Below are 17,103 nucleotides of genomic sequence, written 5' to 3' on the forward strand. Positions count from 1 at the left end.
ACAATGGCCAAGTGGCTCCTTCAGTGGTGTAATTGATTGCCAAGGTATCAGTTTCTTCCGGTATATAGTTTCAGCAAAGCCATGCCATGCAGAGTGTTGACAGAGAGGATAAAGCACAGATTTTAGTTGAACTTTAAATGATGGAAGGGTTATAATGACATGAATACAGAAAGGTCATTTCTGCTGCTTCGGACGTCAATGGCAGAAGGTCATCAGTAGTGTTTGACTTGGGTGGATTGCATTTTAAAGTTGCTGGCTTGTTGAACGTTTTTGTAACTCTACTGTACAGTCAAATACTGCAACCGCTGGAAATCTAAAATCAAAACAGAAAATCCTGGAGAAACTCAGCGGATCTGGCAGCAACTGTGGAGACAGAAACAGGAATCAACCCTTTGAGTTCAATGAAAAAGTCATATTGAATGGAGATGTTTCTCCCTCCACATATGCTGCCAGACCTGCTGAGTTTCTTTAGCAATATTTGTTTCTCCATTGCAACAGGAGAGGGCTGAAGCAGAGATCTTTCTATGCTTTGGGGGAAGGTGGATGAAAATTTGGACTGAAGTCAAACATGCATCCAGTGGCTATGAATTTGAATGGTTCTGGCAAAGTCCTGGCAAAGCATACAAATCTCCTTCAGAACTGCAAATTCCTTCACAATAATTGAGGAACCTTGAGGCTTTTCCATTGATAAGGTTGATGATGGGCAACAGATTGAACTCTTCTTGTATTAGTAGAGTTACAAGCACAAACTGTGTGGCACCCCCCTTGAACCTAAATATTCACAGATCCTGGAATATGGTGCAAAATAGGAGACAAAAGCACCCATTATAGGCACCTTGAATAGCCTACCAAAGAGTCTGCACACATCCAACATTGGTGCTTAAAGCCCACAGATCAACATTTCAGCATTACCTCCGCCTGCCACCAAAAACATATTAACAGCATTTCCATCTGTGATGCTGCTAAAGTTAAGAACAACAGACATAGATGGTTTTCAGTCAAGCTTTTAATGAAAAGATTGTAAAATAAGAGTTTGATTGCTGTACATTAAGACTGTAAATTTTCTGAATGCTGAGATCAGCATACATTTGTCTTTTTTTTTTAATGACACATGACTATTTTGAGCTGCAAATAATGCAGCCCTGACCTGAATTCAAGCTTTTTTTTTTGCGCGAGAAAGTGACGATTTCAGAACACAAAAAAAAAGATAAATACTGTTACCCCAAGCTACGCAGTGGCAGAATGTGGAATGCTTGCCGTGCAGTAACCGAGGATGAATGTGCATTGTGACGAGAAAAACACATTGTATTAAATACAACAAACATATTACATCTTCAATGCAAAGCCAATAGAGAGAAAAAAAAATGTCCAGTCTTTTGCAAATAACGTCTTCACAGGTTATGCGGTTTATGGCTATGTGGTAAGTCTCTGAGATTTTTTTTTTCCTGTAAAAGGTCCAACTTATACAGCTTTTTGCATATGGACTGAAACTTAAATGCAAACAGTGTGTACAGGATTCAAAAAAAGAAATAAATACATTCATTACTGCAAATACATACATATATTGATAAAAAGAACACTGTCAAAAAAGTGTTAAGTTTGCACCATTTTTTTGTCAGAAAGAAGCATTTTGCTGAGGTCTGAGACTGTCGAAAGTTTACATGTAAACAATGAGATAAATACATAATTTGAGTCACATGAGGTTCTTTTTTATACTCATTAAAATGTGCTTTGGTTTAAAAATAGTTTCTTTTTTGTGAATTTGGGTATGAGCTTTATTTTTTATACAACTCTGATAACTTTCAAAATAAAAAAGGAACACAAAAAAAACCCAAAAAAAACATCAACAGGAACGAATGACTACAGCCTATATTTTACTTTTTTTGCATGAGCTGCCTAAACCTCATCCGAGGCCCTTTGTGTGTATCTGAAAAAAAGTACCCCCTCCCGCCCCACCCCATCAAAATCTTAAATATGAAACTAGTGTTCTGCTTCTCATTAAAATACAGAAAATGTCTCGATACATTACGACATCATATAAATGTAGTTGAGATTACTGCACTGTGCAGGTGCTGAACAATCCCTGAATTATGAACCTTTTATTGTCACAGTTTGGAAAGTTTATTTTTTTTTTAAACTTTTTTTTAAATTTTCCTTTGAATAAAAATCTATCAACTGCAATTCTACATAACTACTTGAAAGGAAAGCTCCTGTACAATACCTTCGCTGTACACAGACATAATGTCGTACTTGTTTTAAGTGCTGAGAACGATACTGCACTCTTTTCAATTGTTTAAGCTGTAATCACTAGTTTAGTTTAGATCTTCGTTTTATCCCAACATATATATATATTAAATATATATATTTAAAAACAAAAAAAAAACAAAAAAATTATCTTGGGAAATAAGGAAAGACCATACTTAGACTTGCCCCAGTGCCCCTTCAGTAAAACAAACTGGAATATGATCATGTGCTGTCCAAGTCTTTCCATCACCCCAAATGCCAAGAAAAAGACTCAACTTGGTTCATTTAAGAAGGGGGTCCCTTTCCTGTGAATCCCCTCCTTCCTCCGTACCTACACTTGGTTTGAGAGGTTTAACAAAAAAGAAGATATTTTTCCATCAGGACTCATACAATGTTAGAACTGAATCAATTGTCAAAATGTGAAATTATCACTTAAAAAAAGAAACACAAAAACCCCTAACCAGCCCTATATATATATTATATATATATATATTTGTTTAAAAAAGCTTTCTGTATCTTTGTATTAGGGCGTTTTAGGCGCTGTTCTGACAGATACTTTGTAAACTTATTCCGAAGAAGTTACTTTGGAAATCTGTTCCAATCAAAGCCATCAAAATCTGCCTCTGTGTGCCCTGATTCACTATAATCTTTGTTTCTATGCAGCAATTGTGAATTTGGTTTCATCAGGAATGTACAGCTAAGAGACAAAAAAGCTCATTATCCTCACACCTTGCTGTCCTCACTATAACTTCCGTACCATGCTAACAATAATGGGTAGGCCTTTACTGGCTAGCAGACCTATGTAAACACCAGTTTAACTTTTTCCACATCATGCTGTTCATCTTCTCTTGGCTTCAGCAGCTCACCAATAAAAAGCTATTGAAAATACAAGCCTGTTTTCCCCCAACCCACACCCTTCCCTACCCTCACCATGGAACTGACCATTAACCAGAATGACTGCAGCGACTTTGAAGCAGTCGTGACTTCACATGTATATGGCTCAAAATTCAAAACACTGTACACTGTCAGATAATTTGGTCGAGGCAGATAAAACGTACAAGTTTTATCTGGTCTGGCTTGGGGAAAATAGAAATCAGCCAATATTTGAATAGAATCAAAAAGAGCTGGGATGGACAATGTCAAAATGGAAATACTAAATCTTAAATTCATTGTTATTATGTTTTTTAAAGAGATATCTACCCCCCCCTTTCCCTTGCAATATTCTTTGACTAATTCTTTTGTTTAGTTTTCTTTCCTTATAAATTATTATCGCGAAGAGGTAGCAAGCTGATAAGTCCCTTCAGTCAGACTTATTCAGCATGGGGAGAGGAGCTAAACACGGGAGAAAATACAAAAAGGAAAATGTACCTAAGGAAATAACAGCAAGTCCAGCCTACACCAAGCTACCCCAGCTAGATCCTCAACTTTCCAGTTTAAACATTCACATAAAAATTACAAAAAGGTCCTTACTTCTTAATAAAACAAGCGCCTCGAAGCTTCGAGGATTCTTTTTCTTTCCCTAAACATCTATTGGAAACTAAAGACCCCGTTCCCGATCAATCACCCACCCAACCCCATTGCTCGTTCTCCCATCGAAAACATGTTGTAAAGGAGGCTGGAGAAGTGGGAGAGAAAAAGAAACATACACACGCGCACACGCACACAAAAATATATAAATTGAGGTTGGAGTCTTTGGCTTATGTTGGTGAGGTATGCATTCTCATGTGGCTTATCAGATTGCGTTGCTGCGTGAACTTGCCACCACAGATTTGACATTCGTAGGGCTTCTCGCCCGAGTGGACCCGCATGTGCTCGGTCAGTCGATACTGCCGCGTGAACCGCATGCCACATTCCTCACACGCAAAAGGCTTCAGGCCCAAGTGGCTGCGCATGTGGCGGGTCATGGTGCCCCGCTGGGTGAACATCTTCCCACAGATGTTGCACGGGAAGGGCCGGGACAGCCAATGGGTCTTCTCGTGTTGCCGCAGCGTGGATGGGTCCCTGTAGCTCTTCTCACAGACGGAGCACTTGTAGGGCCGCGAGTCGCTGGGGTACGGCGGGTTCGGGGCAGTCAGGCCGCTGTCTGCCTCCTCCTTCAGGTACAGTTCCTCCTCGGTGTGGCTCTCGACGTGGGCGTTGAGCTGTTCCGAACTGGGGAAGCCCTTGCCGCAGGGGATGCACACGTACAGGTTGTCTCCGTACCCTGCTGGCTCGAAGCCGTCCTGGCCCGGCCTGTAACCGTGACCCCCTCCTCCTCCTCCTCCACCAGACACTGCCACCGCCGCCTCCTCCTCACCGCTCTGGGCGCTGTCCTCGCTGCACTCTTTGCCATTCTCCTCCTCCCCTTCCTCCTCCTCTTCGTCGTCCTCCTCCTCTTTGCAGCGCACGGCGTGCTCAAAGTGGCGACCAGAATCCCGCTCCAGCGACTTCACCAGGGGCCCCATGATGACCCCGTTCAGGAGCGAGCCGCCCTCGTCCCGGCAGTTGGTGCCCTCGGGCCTGCCATACATCTTCTCCTGCTTCAGCCAGCTGCTGCCACGAACCGCCAGCCGGAAGCTCTTGGGCTGCCCAGTGTCCGCTAGGCTCTGGGCATCAGACCCGAGGTCATTCCTCTCCGAGCACTCGCTGTTCTCCACTTTGTGAGGGTTCGTGGCGCTGTCTTCGAAGGGGGCACTGTTGGTGGTAGAAACAGAGGCAGAGCGGGGAGAGCCACCTTGGCTGCACTCTCCGAGCTGCATGTCCTCCTGAGACATGTGGGGAGGGACTGAAGGGCTTTTCTTGGACAGGTCCAGGCCGAGCATCTGCTCCTGCTCCCCTTTGTTGCTGTTGGTGCCATTGTTAGTATTGCTACTTTTGCTGGTGCCGCCATTCTGGCCGTGAGAGTGGGGGTTTCCTTTGTTCGAGCTAGCGAGGTACAATTCATCCCCAGCTACCTCCACCCGGTGCAGCTCCCCAGCCTGAAGCCTCTGAAGCGCCTCGGGTGAACCAGAGTAGCGCGGCTGGACGACCGGGGCGGAAGGCAACCTGTGCCCTCTCCCTGGTTTCCCGGGGCCGGGGCCCATCAGCTTGCCGTGCAAAGTCTTACCGATGCGTTTCATCTTCTTCCGACACACGGCAGCCAGGTCGTGGAGCTGGAGGTAGCTAGCTGCTGTCAGAAGAGCGTTAACGTTCTGCTCGCTGGCCTGGTCCGTGCCCAGGAGCTTCCCGGTGTAGATAAAATCCAGGATCTGTCGGAAGATGGTGGCGTTGACCATATCGGTGTCCAAGTTGATCAAGTTGTCATGAAGCACGAGGGACTTGAAGTACATGCTGCTCGCTGCCAGGATGTTCTTGTGGGCACGGAACAGGGCATTCTCGACCACAATGATAACATCACAGAAGAACCCCTTGCTCCTCTGTTGGTTCAACTGCAGCAACAATTGTTTGGCATGATTTGGGAGTTCCATTTCCACCTCTAATTCCTCAAACTTTAACCACCTGGAAAATAAAAGCCAAAAACAAACATGCTTAAAAGCTGTTAGAAAAAGCGTTGAAACGTCTTTTTGTGTGCGTGCCCCATCTTCAACTCGGAATTCCCAGATACTTGCTGTTGTGAAGAGTGGCAGACACGTCAACCATTTACCTGCAGATATACAATACATGTTTCATTAGAATAGATCATCAATGTCGACCACATTTGGTTTCCTCTACATTGCACAATTACTACTTTAGGTCAGGGATACCTCTTCAAAAAGGCACCAATTTGTTTGGCCAAAGCTCACAAAATGTTTAATAAACTTTGCTCCCTGCACCTGTAGCTTAAGCACATTGAATTAAATGAATGACAAAGCAGTCTTGATGGGCTAAAGGGGTCTTATGGCACAGTGGTAGTATCCCTGCCTCTGGGCTTGAAGACCTAGGTTCTGGTCCCACCCGCTCCAGAGGTGCATTGAAAATAAAAACTGATAAGTGATATTGACGTGGTGTAAGCAGAAAAGGAAAATATTCTCTGGCCTGAAGGACTCTTCTGCAGCAGTGGTAGTGTCCCTGCTTCTTAGCCAGGAGGCTGGGATTCAAGTCCCACCGACTCATAACACATCTAAACAGGTTGGTTATAAATAATCGACACCACTCACTAGGGCTCTTGTGGCACAGTGGTAGTGTCCCTACCTCTTGGCTTGGAAACCTGGGTTCTGTCCCATCTGCTCCAGTGGTGCACAATAACATCTCTGAATGGGTTCTCGATGGGCTGAATGGCCAACCTCTGCTCTTAAAAGTGCCCAAAATTGACTGGGGAGGATAGAGCGAGGCGATTTTATGGTCACTAAGCTAGTGATAGATTGGAGGGTGGAAGGAAGGGTTAGTGTGGGAGGTGCACAGGAAAACTCACTCCCCATTGTCACCATTACTCCGATTACCTCAGTGTTGCCCATTCAAAAGTTGGGCATGGACACTTTCAAATATTGAAATAAATGTGACGAAAAGGTTTGGCAATATGGAGTTAAATAGGATGTAAATACGTTGATGCATATTGATGTTGTCTGCAGATTAGGAAGTATTGAGATATGCAGCTTTTTAGAAAGCACTTTGAAGAAAAATGATCTCACAAAAAAAAAATCAAAAACACACCCTACGTATCTCTGTTCTAACAAATGAAGAATTAAATGCTCATTTGCTCAACTTAGCCAATAAACTTTCTTTAGTTAGCTCCACTTGTTTTATATAAAATTACATTGGAAAGGTTCTTAGCTTTTCCTCAATGTTTGGGATTGGTTACTTTAAAATCAGATAGCTCGTGTAAGTTGTTGCTCAAAACATGTTGGCTGAAATGTTCCAGGCCTACTGCAGGTCTTAAGCACACAACAGTAGCAGATAGTTCAGTGGAGCACGCTAATGTCCCCACAGCCTTTAGACGGCCAACCACACCAGTCAACCATGCGTCCATGTCTTTTGTTGTCATACTCAATGACCTCATCTGTTGCAATCTTACTGATCTGACCAAGCTAGAGCATCTCCAGCTTACCTACTTTTCCTGCTCTGTACCTTTACGCGTTTCTTGATGATCACTACATTGTGGAGAACGAGCAGACTACTGTTTTAACATTAAATGCACTAGATGTGTGAAAGTTTTGGTTGTTATTGTTGAGGGAGTGCTGCATTGTTGGTGCGCTTTGTTTCGCATGAAATCTCAAAGAGGCCCTGCAATTAAGGTGCTTGTAAAACAAAGTCCTATGGCAATTTTTAGTAAGACAGAAATGTTTTCGCTGTGTCCACGTCAGCATCTCTCTTCACAAATGCATCAAAATTGACTGGTTATTTACTTCCCTGCTGTTTATGAAATCTTACTCTGTTCAAAATGGTCACCACGCTTCCTACAAAACAAGGAATATGCTTCCGAATTTATTTGGGGCACGGAAGCAGTTTAGCAAGTCTTGTGGACAGGGAAAAAGTACCATTCAATACACAGTATTTCATTCATGTGATGTGCTTGCAGATCTTTGAAGTGCTTACTAAGGGAATACAACTCTCTCGAACACCCAAAACCATAAGCTGCACCCACGATAAAACCCCAGTGAGAGATTAATGGGAAATAGTTGAAAGTTGGATAGTTGCTTTATATTTTAAAAAAACTGCTTACAAATCACAAGCTCCAATTTCAACATCAACAAATTGCATTAATAAAGTGCCTTTAATATAGCAAAATGTCCCAAGGCACTTTGTAAAAACAGTAGCATACTAGGGCAAAGGAGAGGTAGATGCTAAGGAATTACATAGGAGGAAAGCAGACAGTGAAACAGAAAAGGTGTAATAAGCAAATTCCAGAGTTTAGGGTCTTGGCTGTTGAAGGACAACCAATATTGGTGTGATTAAAACTGCGGATCCTCAAGACACCAGAAATGGAGGCACACAGATATCCGAGTATTGCAGAAGGACACATTACGAAGAAAAGAAGGTCAAAACCTTGAAGGAATTCAAAAATGAGGATGTGAATCTTAAAAGTTGAGGAATTGTTTAACCAGGACTCAATGTAGTCAACAAATCCAAATATGGTAGGAGAAGGGAGCTCGGTGCAAATTAGAAAATGGATAGCACAGCTTTAGGTAACTAAATTGTAACTCCTTTACGCAAAGGAAATAGCACATATTAAAACAGTACTTTTCTCCCATCTACAAGACAAGACAAGACTCGCTAAACTGCTTCTGTGCCCCTTAATTAATTCTGAAGCATAATTAATATTTTGCAGGAAAGGCAGTGAGTGGCTAATTTGGACACAGCAATTTTCCTTAAACTGTGGTGAAGTAAATGGCTAGTTAACAATAGGTCTATTACGCAAGGATGAGCTTTGGTATGGGCAATGCAACAGGCCAGACAGGATTGTGCTGGAATAGCCTAGCCTAGAGATCACAAAATCATGGATGAGGTTTTATCAGCAGAGACGGGGAGGGATGGAATCAGAGGATGTTATTAAGGTGTGTTTGTGACTCTTTTTATAGGAAAAAAAAAAAGTGTTCAGCTTACTAACTTCTGTTGCTTCAGAACACGTACATTTGCAATGGTTAACCAAAAGAGAGTATCAGTTTTACTCATAGTGGAAATGCTTTCCATAACCAAAAAAAAAAAATTTTTTTAAATTGAAATCAGATTTAATATGAACCTCCACTCAGCAAATAAACAGGTACTTTGCAAAGAACAGCAATGGTTCTGGGATGTAGAACAAAGTGTTTCACAGACAGTGACTGAAAGCAGTGTCAGAAAACACGCACAGCAAGATCCCACAACAAAGGGGAGAATATTAGTCAGGATACAGAACTAATAAAAAAAAACAAAATGCTGGAAACACTCTGGTTGTTCAGTAATCTCCAAGAGATGCTGTCTGACTGATAGAAAGCTTGTAGCATTTTTAAGAATGGATTCCCAGCACCACATTCTTACCAGAAAAATCTTGGCTCTTTCAGCGTCTGCCATCCCCATCCATAGCAACTGGAACAGTTGGAAATTTAATGCCACATTGAAACAGCCACTCAAAATGCTGCTGCAGTTTCAAAACTCTGTCCCACATGAGTTAACAAGCGCCAGTTAGGTTTGAATCCACAGCCTCTGAGGTGGATGTATCATATTGATCTTTGCAACACTATCAGGCCATTCAGCCCAACATGGCTGTGTTGGAGTTTATGCTTCACACAAACCTCCTGCTGCTTTCCTTCATCCAACTCTACCACCATATCAAAGCAAACACTGACGATATACTCTCCCAATCCTTCAGCGCCAACACCTGTAGTTCAACTTCCAAAAGGTTTACACAGGAGAAAGTGAGTAACAGACCTCACCTTCCCAAAAACATGACGACTGCAGAGAGACGAGGTGGGGAAGGAGAAGGGTACAAGCCTTTTAGACACCTTTTCAAAGGACAGTAATTAATTAACGAAGAATTGCTGCTTTGGAAACAAATTCAGCTTTGCTTTAGCATTTTATAGTGTTAGCTAAAACTTCTTGCTGAGTCAGGTTTGCTCTGTCACAGCCACGCTAGTGTCGAGTATCCTGTCTGAAGTTAAGAAAATCATTAAGAATCAGTACTTTCACTGACTATTCTAACACCACAAGAAAGAAAAAAGATTATGTCAAATGGCCAGCATCTTCATGTTTCTTCTCTAGTGCAATCAAGGTGCTTTAGGATCCTTTGTTTTCATCTTGACTCAGAAGGATGGACTGACACAGGAGTGCAGCTTGTTCTTACCATCATCATTGCATATGAAGAAGTAAAAGATTGTTTAACCATTCAAGCATATTAGACATTTTATCAGCCTTAAACTATGACAAGCATCGCCAGAGGGTGAAAGCAATCATTACAAAAGAAGCCTTTTTTAAACAGTAATGATAGAGCCCTGATATGAGATTGGCGCTTTAGGAAATAATTTAAAAAAGCACAGGACTTTGTAAAGATTTTTACATTCGGGACATCCATAAAAAGTGTGTATATACACACACACACGAAACACTAACTGAAAAGTAAAATGCTCAAAAAAGGCTCCTCTCGTTTTGAATGAAGCACAAACCTGCCATTGAACCACCTCTTAGCACTAGCTGATTAATCAAAAGGCCTTCTCTTCTCAAGCCGAACAACTTGATCACATGGTTAATAGACAAGGGAGCAGTCTTGTCAAAACGCATTCAGTTGCCCTGCAAGAGCAACCCAAAAGATTCCTCAATACAAATCTTAGAAAAGTTTCACTTAACAATTCATTTAATTGCAACTACAGACATCTCTCACACACATGACAAACAAAATCTGTGCAAGTAGTGTGTGTTGTGTATATATTATATAAAACACACACACACACCCCACAAAGAGTTGCATTTATATAGTGCCTTTCATGATCATATGATGTTCCCAAGTGCTTTACTACCAGTGAACACTTTTGAAGTGCTACTGTTTACTTACAGCAAGCATGACAAGATCCCACAAAAAGTAATGTGATGAAAAAGAGGCGTTCACCTGCTCATGGTGTTGCTAGAGGATGAAACACTGGCTCGATCGCCCTGGGGAACAACCCAGCTGGTCACAGAAATACTTTTACATTGACAGCAGGGAGCAGAAGGATCTCAATTCAGCGTCTTGTCTGAAAGACGTACCACTCCCTCAGTGTGCGCCTGAATGCCAGCCCTGGTTGCCTTTCTCAAGTCTCCAGAGTGGAATGTGAAAGCACAAACTTCTGACTAAGAAAGAGAGAGTTATCCACTGAGTCAGGGCTTCCATAGTTTCACATCACTGCACATTCAGAGATGTGGGGTCTGTGAGTCATTGACAAAGCCAGTAGTTTTTAAGCCATTCCTGATTGCTCGGCTTGCTGGGCCACTTCAGAGGGCAGCCAACCATATTGCTGTGGGTCTGGAGTCATAAACAGACCAGGCAAGAATTCCTCCCCTGAACTGGATGGGTTTTTTCAACAATAACAGAAATTGCCAGAATAGCTCAGCAGGTCTGGCAGCATCCGTGGAGAGAAATCAGAATTAACATTTCGGGTCCAGTGACCCTTCCTCGGGGTTTTTAATACCGTAATGTTGTGGCCATCATTACTCAGAATAGCTGTCAATTCCATATTCAATTAATTTCATTTATAGGAAGTGAACCAGTGCCTCCAGAACATCGGCCTGGGCCTCTGGGATTACTAGTCCAGTGACATTCCACTGCACCACACATACATATGATACCATGAATCTATATAAAAAATGGATAACTATCCTGGGGACAGAGGCGTGTACACATTAAAAGCCTACATACACATACACCCACGCAGTACCTTTTACTCCGCATTTCAATGCAAATCTCAACTCTTCGACATGGTAGTGAAGTTAGTTATCGCATCTTTGTGCGATATCTTGGCACCTGGGTGCACTGATACTATATCTCAGCAATCATCCCATGATTTATAATGTACTAAATGGGGCAGAGGAAGAACACAAAGAATACTCACAGAAAAGTTGACATGTGGGCACAAGTAACATGTCTTTTTTCTAAAAAAAAATGACATGAAAATGCAACAAGTTAAATATTTAATCTAAAACCGAGCTGGATATGCCAGAAGCTTGCTCTGATCCTTAGTGTCTGGCAGGCTGGTTTCCCAGATAATTAAATGTAACGAACTTGAAGTTGGCAATTCTGCAAAATTATTTTCAACAAGTTCCCCTAGGGCATTTTAACCCCTCCTTCAATTATTTAACACTTTGACAGCAAAGTAAAGTGATTTATCAGTGCTTTTCAGTGGTTATTATTAATAACTGACAGTAATAATGCATTTGAACGTGAACCAAAGCATACCCAACAGCAAGTTTGGTACATTAATACTTTGAAGAAAGGCATTTATCTATGTGTGATGAAGTATAAGTCTTAAAATTCAGAAGACAACAGGATCAACACAATTTGATCTAAAGGAAGACTGCTCCCTTTTAACGGTATGCCACCCTCCCCTGTTCCAGCAATCTCTTCCAGCCCAAATAATGGATCTGCCCCTCCAAATCTTGTTTGCATCTCCAACTTTTGTGACTTCACTACTGGCAGCTATGCTTCCAGCTGCCTCAACTCCAGGCTCCTTAATTCCCTGCATAAACTTCTCCATCATTCCCCCTTCTGCTCCTTAAAATCCTGTCCAAATATCCCTTTAAAGGGGCTTGGTGGTGTACTTTGCTCACTAATGCTCCTGTGAAATGCACCTATGTTAAACCCTTCTCCTGGGAGATCTCCAAAGCCAAGGGCTACAGCATATTTTCCAAAATCCTCCCAAGAGATTGAATTGTCAGGCAATGTTGGATTCAGGGACCAGATCAGAGCCAACTCTTAGTGTTTGCCGTTCTATTGCAAACTGATGAGCATCAAGGAGCTTCAGCTAACTTTAGAGAGTAGTTTTCTTCATGATCCATAGTCAGTCAGTCAGTCAGTCAGTCAATCTCATATTAAAACAAAAAACAGCTCACAGAGTTTGCACCTTCTCTCTGCTACCCTCCTATGGACCAGCAGAGGACTGATAACCTTTCAGAAAGGAATCCAGGTGAGTGGAGGAAACACAATGAAGTGGGCCAGAAAAAGGTCTCAAATACAAATGAAAAGGATGCTCATTCACATGCAGTCTAATTTACACGTGCAAGTCCACCAGAGAGCTGCTGGAGCGCAGAAGGAGGCCATTCAGCCCATCACATCTGGACTGGCTCTCTGAATGAGCATTATGACTTAGCATCATTCTCCTACCTTTTCCCTTTGAGCTCTGAATGCTGTTCTCGGTAGTACGGAACTTCAGTGTTGTGAAAAAAAAGAGACAAGTTGTCAAAGCTTTTTGTTGTGTCTTAGTTTTGGATGTCTACAAGAAACAGATTTGGTGACCTTTTTTTCCTAATCTGTTTCCTGCGTCCTAATTTCTGACATGGGCAAGATTAAAAGTTTCGACTTTGTCACCATTCAAGCAATTTTTTACTTGTTTCCATTTAAATAGTCATCCAATATTCTGGTGAATGCCTCAGTCGAAGCTGTCTCCACTATATTTCCAAACAGTGCACTCCATACCCTAATGTTTCTTCTCACATCAAATTACCCTGCATCTGTGCTCTCTCATTCGGGATCCTTTTCTGAGTCATAGAAGTGTACAACACAGAAATAGGCCATTTGGCCCATCGATTATGCAAAAACAAGCACCTTTCTCCCTACCTAAATAAAAGCCAAAAGAACAGAACTGTGGACGCTGTAAATCAGAAACAGTTCTGAGGTAGAGTCACTCGACCCAAAACGTGATTTCTCTCCACAGATGTCGTGAGACCTGCTGAGTTTTCCAGCAATTTCTGAACATAGAACTGTACAGTACAGGAATGGCCCCTTTGAGCCACAATATTGTGTTGAACGCTACATCAAATTAAACTAATCCCTTCTGCCTGCCCTTGGGGTCCATTTCCCTCCATTTCTTGCATACTCATATTCTGATTTTTTTTTCTCCCTACCTACTCTGTCCAGATTTTGACATCTCCTGTCAAAACTCCGCTTAGCCTTCGGAGGTTAAAACAAAGCATTTTTAGCAACCTGTTCAGAGTTGCTATCACACAACTCTGGAGCAGGTGGGACTTGAACTCAGGCCTCCTGGTTCAGGGGTAGGGGCACTCACCAACACTGCACAGCCCTGAGTTCTGCAGCCTACGTTCACAGCTGAGGCTTTTGGTGACTAGAATAGTTTGCTGTGCCTCTTTACCACCTTCCTTCCAATTTCTGCAACAAGGTAGGGTGGGGGAGGGGATGGACAGATACCACAACTAATCAGTAAAAATCAACAACAGGTCATTTTCGAGAAGAAAAAAGGTTGTACCGCAATGGAAACGTTAATTCTGTTTCCTCTCTCCACAGAAGCTGCGTGACCTTACGATTTGCTCCAGAATGTTCTGTTTTCATGTCATTTTTTTGAAGACTGGCAACCATCAACAGAGCCAAGCAGACAGGCAAATAATCAGCTTCATCGGTTTTTTTGGTGGGGAGGGAGTGATACGCTCACCAGACAGAACTATAAATACCAGTGAGTCTCGCAGCAGACCATCCTGAACCACCTCAACTCAGACCCCACATAACATACCATAACATATTAAATTCCAGAAAACTTTTCATACAGTCAGGCGAAGGGAGGGGGGAGGTTGATTTACCGGTGACCAGAATCCCCCAAAAAGTTAAGTAAAGCAACTGCCTCTCCAACAAAAGTTAAAAAAAAAAGTTTTAAAATAAGCACAAACTTGAAGCGGATAATTTTACCCCCAGCGGCAGCAGCAGTAGATCGCAGCTCGGAAGGAGAGGTGTTGACTTCTTGTACTGTAGGGAGAACAGTGAAAATGGGCCTCCTTCATTTGCTGTCTCGTTTTGCTCAGCTTGGGGTTTTCTCGTCGAACCAGCCGAACTGGTAACCAACGGCACGGCTTGTATGAAAATATGCGTGCGGTGAGGCCATTCCCTACTCTGCCTGGGGCACACAGGGGCTGGCAGCTAAGATCAGAAATGAGGTTCGGTGATTAACGAGAAATTGCTGTGGCAGGAACATGTGAGCATCCAGGGGGCAGGGAGGATATCTGTACAACTCTCTACTGTGAGCATCAGCTCTCCCAACCTTCTCCACTGAGGCTGCCTGACCACCGCTGTGTTCATCTCAAGTGCTGTTTTCACATTTCCAGTGTGCACTGTGCCGTTGGGACAGGCTCTATGTTATACTTGGGGATCCCCTCTCCAGTTGCCCCAGTCCTAAATTACCACAAAACAAAGCAATTTGGAAATGCAAAATTCTCAGCCATGCCAACAGCTCCCTTGGTGTCGAGTTTCAGAATTTCACTCTCTGCATTCCTTCTGGTCAGTCCATATTGGAGCTGCTTGACTGAGGCCTATTGCAGGCATCAGTAAGCGGAGGAAATATTGACCAGGGCGCTACCAATAACGAAGTAAATCAACAATAAAAATAAAAATGGCAAGGTATTGGCTTCAAAAGGTTGGCCTGTTGGAAAGACTGATTTAATCCAGAATCTCAGGTAATGTTCTAGGGACCTCGGTTCAAATCCTGCCACAGCTGAAGTGAATTAAAAGATAAATCTGGAGTCTAATGAAACAATTGTCAGAAAGCACCCATCTGGTTCACTAATGTCTTTTAAGGAAGAAAATTTGCTGTCCTGGTTAGGCCTACATGTGACTTCAGACCCACAGCAATGTGGTTGACTCTTAACTGCCCTCTGGGCAATTAGGGATGGGCAATAAATGCTGCCTCGCCAGTGACATCCACATTCTTGTGAATGAGTATAAAGAAATCATTTACTTATCTCATTGACGATGACGATGACGATGACGATAGGTTGGGGGGGCGGGGCAAGGACCTAGTTTTTCTTCAATTTGAAGACCACCAGGTGCTTCACGCTAAAATAAAAGTTTGATGAGAAACCACTCAGATTCTTTGTAAATAGTAAAAAGGTGAGGAACATAATCTGTCCTGGAGCAAGCAAGATTTTCCCTTAGAAGGAAATAGTTTCTCACTCCAGTGCTGGAAGTCCCTCAGACTGAAGTGAACAAATTGCCTGGTGGCATTTCCTGTCAAGATCATTCTGCACAAGACAGCTGTTGTGGGAAAGACACACAAGTTAAAAGGGGATGAAAAGTCAACTTACCAGAGCTAAGGCAGCATCACAGAGATATCCCCCAGCTATACAGGCCCATGTGTACCACACAGTCCTCTGACACCAATTTACTCCTCACAAGATGACTACTGAAGAAGGTCATAACTCATTCAAATCACAACAGCAAACTACTGTACCATGCCCTCCTCCTAACCCAAACATCCACAAACATTTGAGATTTCTTCAGAAAGAAGGGTCTAGGCCCGAAACGTCAGCCTTCCTGCTCGGCCTGCTATGTTCATCCAGCTCTACACCTTGTTATCTCAGATTCTCCAGCATCTGCAGTTCCTACTATCTCATCCACAAACATTTATTTTTCTGACAGGGTTTATAGGAAAAGTAAAGTAATCAGCAGCTGTATAGATACTGCAGCTACTTCAGCCGGTCAGACAGAAGGGATTCTCAAATTTGTAACTCTCTTCCTGACTTCCCAAAGCCTGTTCACCATCTGCAAGGCACGAATCGGGAGTTTGATAGCAGAGCACGTAGTTCCATCAACACGAGCAGCTTAACACCTTCCAGGGCAAAGCAGCTCAATGCACTAGAACCCTGTCCACCAGCCCAAATATTCACTCTGCCCTCTGCAGTGCCCCAGCAAGACACGGTTGTATCAAACTACAACAAAACATAAGGAAAGGAAACCAGTTGGACAACTTGACATCAACTGAGACACTGAAAAAGACAAAAGCAACCACAGTACCTTTGACCCCGCGAAGTCCTAGAACATAGAACAGTACAGTACAGGCCCTTCGGCCCACGATGTTGTGCTGAACTTTTACCCTAAACCGAAGGTCTATCTAACCTCCACCCCTACCTTATACTATCATCCAAATGCCTTTCTAATAGCTGCTTAAATGCCCCAATGAGGCCGACTCCACTACCCTCTCCGGCAATGCATTCCACATCCCTACCACTGATTGAGTAAAGAACCTACCTCTGACATCTCCCTTCTCTCTACCTCCACTCACTTTAAAACTATGCCACCTCGTAATAGCTACCTCCACCCTAGGAAAAAGTCTCTTTACCAACATTTATGAGCCAATGCTAAAATTGGGACAGTTGTCCCACAGATTAGTTAATCAATAGCCTCATGTTGTCTATAAAGGTATGTTTAAGTGTATATGGCTATGTTCAGGTAACACTAATCATCATCATCCCTGGGTAGGTCCTGTCCCACTGGCAGGGCAAACCCAGGGTGGTGATACAGTA

General features: G+C 42.8%; 1 protein-coding gene across 1 annotated transcript; it reads right to left on the reverse strand.

Annotated features, from left to right (window-relative positions):
- Window positions 1-970: 970 nt before the first annotated feature.
- Window positions 971-16,109, reverse strand: hic2 (hypermethylated in cancer 2). The gene is made up of 2 exons (XM_048611594.1): window positions 15,886-16,109; window positions 971-5,721 (listed from the first exon to the last, which is right to left on the reverse strand). Exon 2 carries the CDS (start codon window positions 5,688-5,690, stop codon window positions 3,942-3,944), a length of 1,749 nt encoding a protein of 582 aa, XP_048467551.1. The 5' UTR covers window positions 5,691-5,721; window positions 15,886-16,109; the 3' UTR covers window positions 971-3,941.
- Window positions 16,110-17,103: the final 994 nt, after the last annotated feature.

The sequence above is a fragment of the Rhincodon typus genome, chromosome 24 (genome assembly GCF_021869965.1).
Source record: "Rhincodon typus isolate 14 chromosome 24, sRhiTyp1.1, whole genome shotgun sequence".
In the NCBI taxonomy this organism is placed as follows: Eukaryota; Metazoa; Chordata; class Chondrichthyes; order Orectolobiformes; family Rhincodontidae; genus Rhincodon; species Rhincodon typus.

Excerpts from the sequence above, each read along its gene's own strand:
- hic2 (XM_048611594.1), bottom strand. The coding sequence starts at position 5,690 with ATGGAACTCCCAAATCATGCCAAACAATTGTTGCTGCAGTTGAACCAA.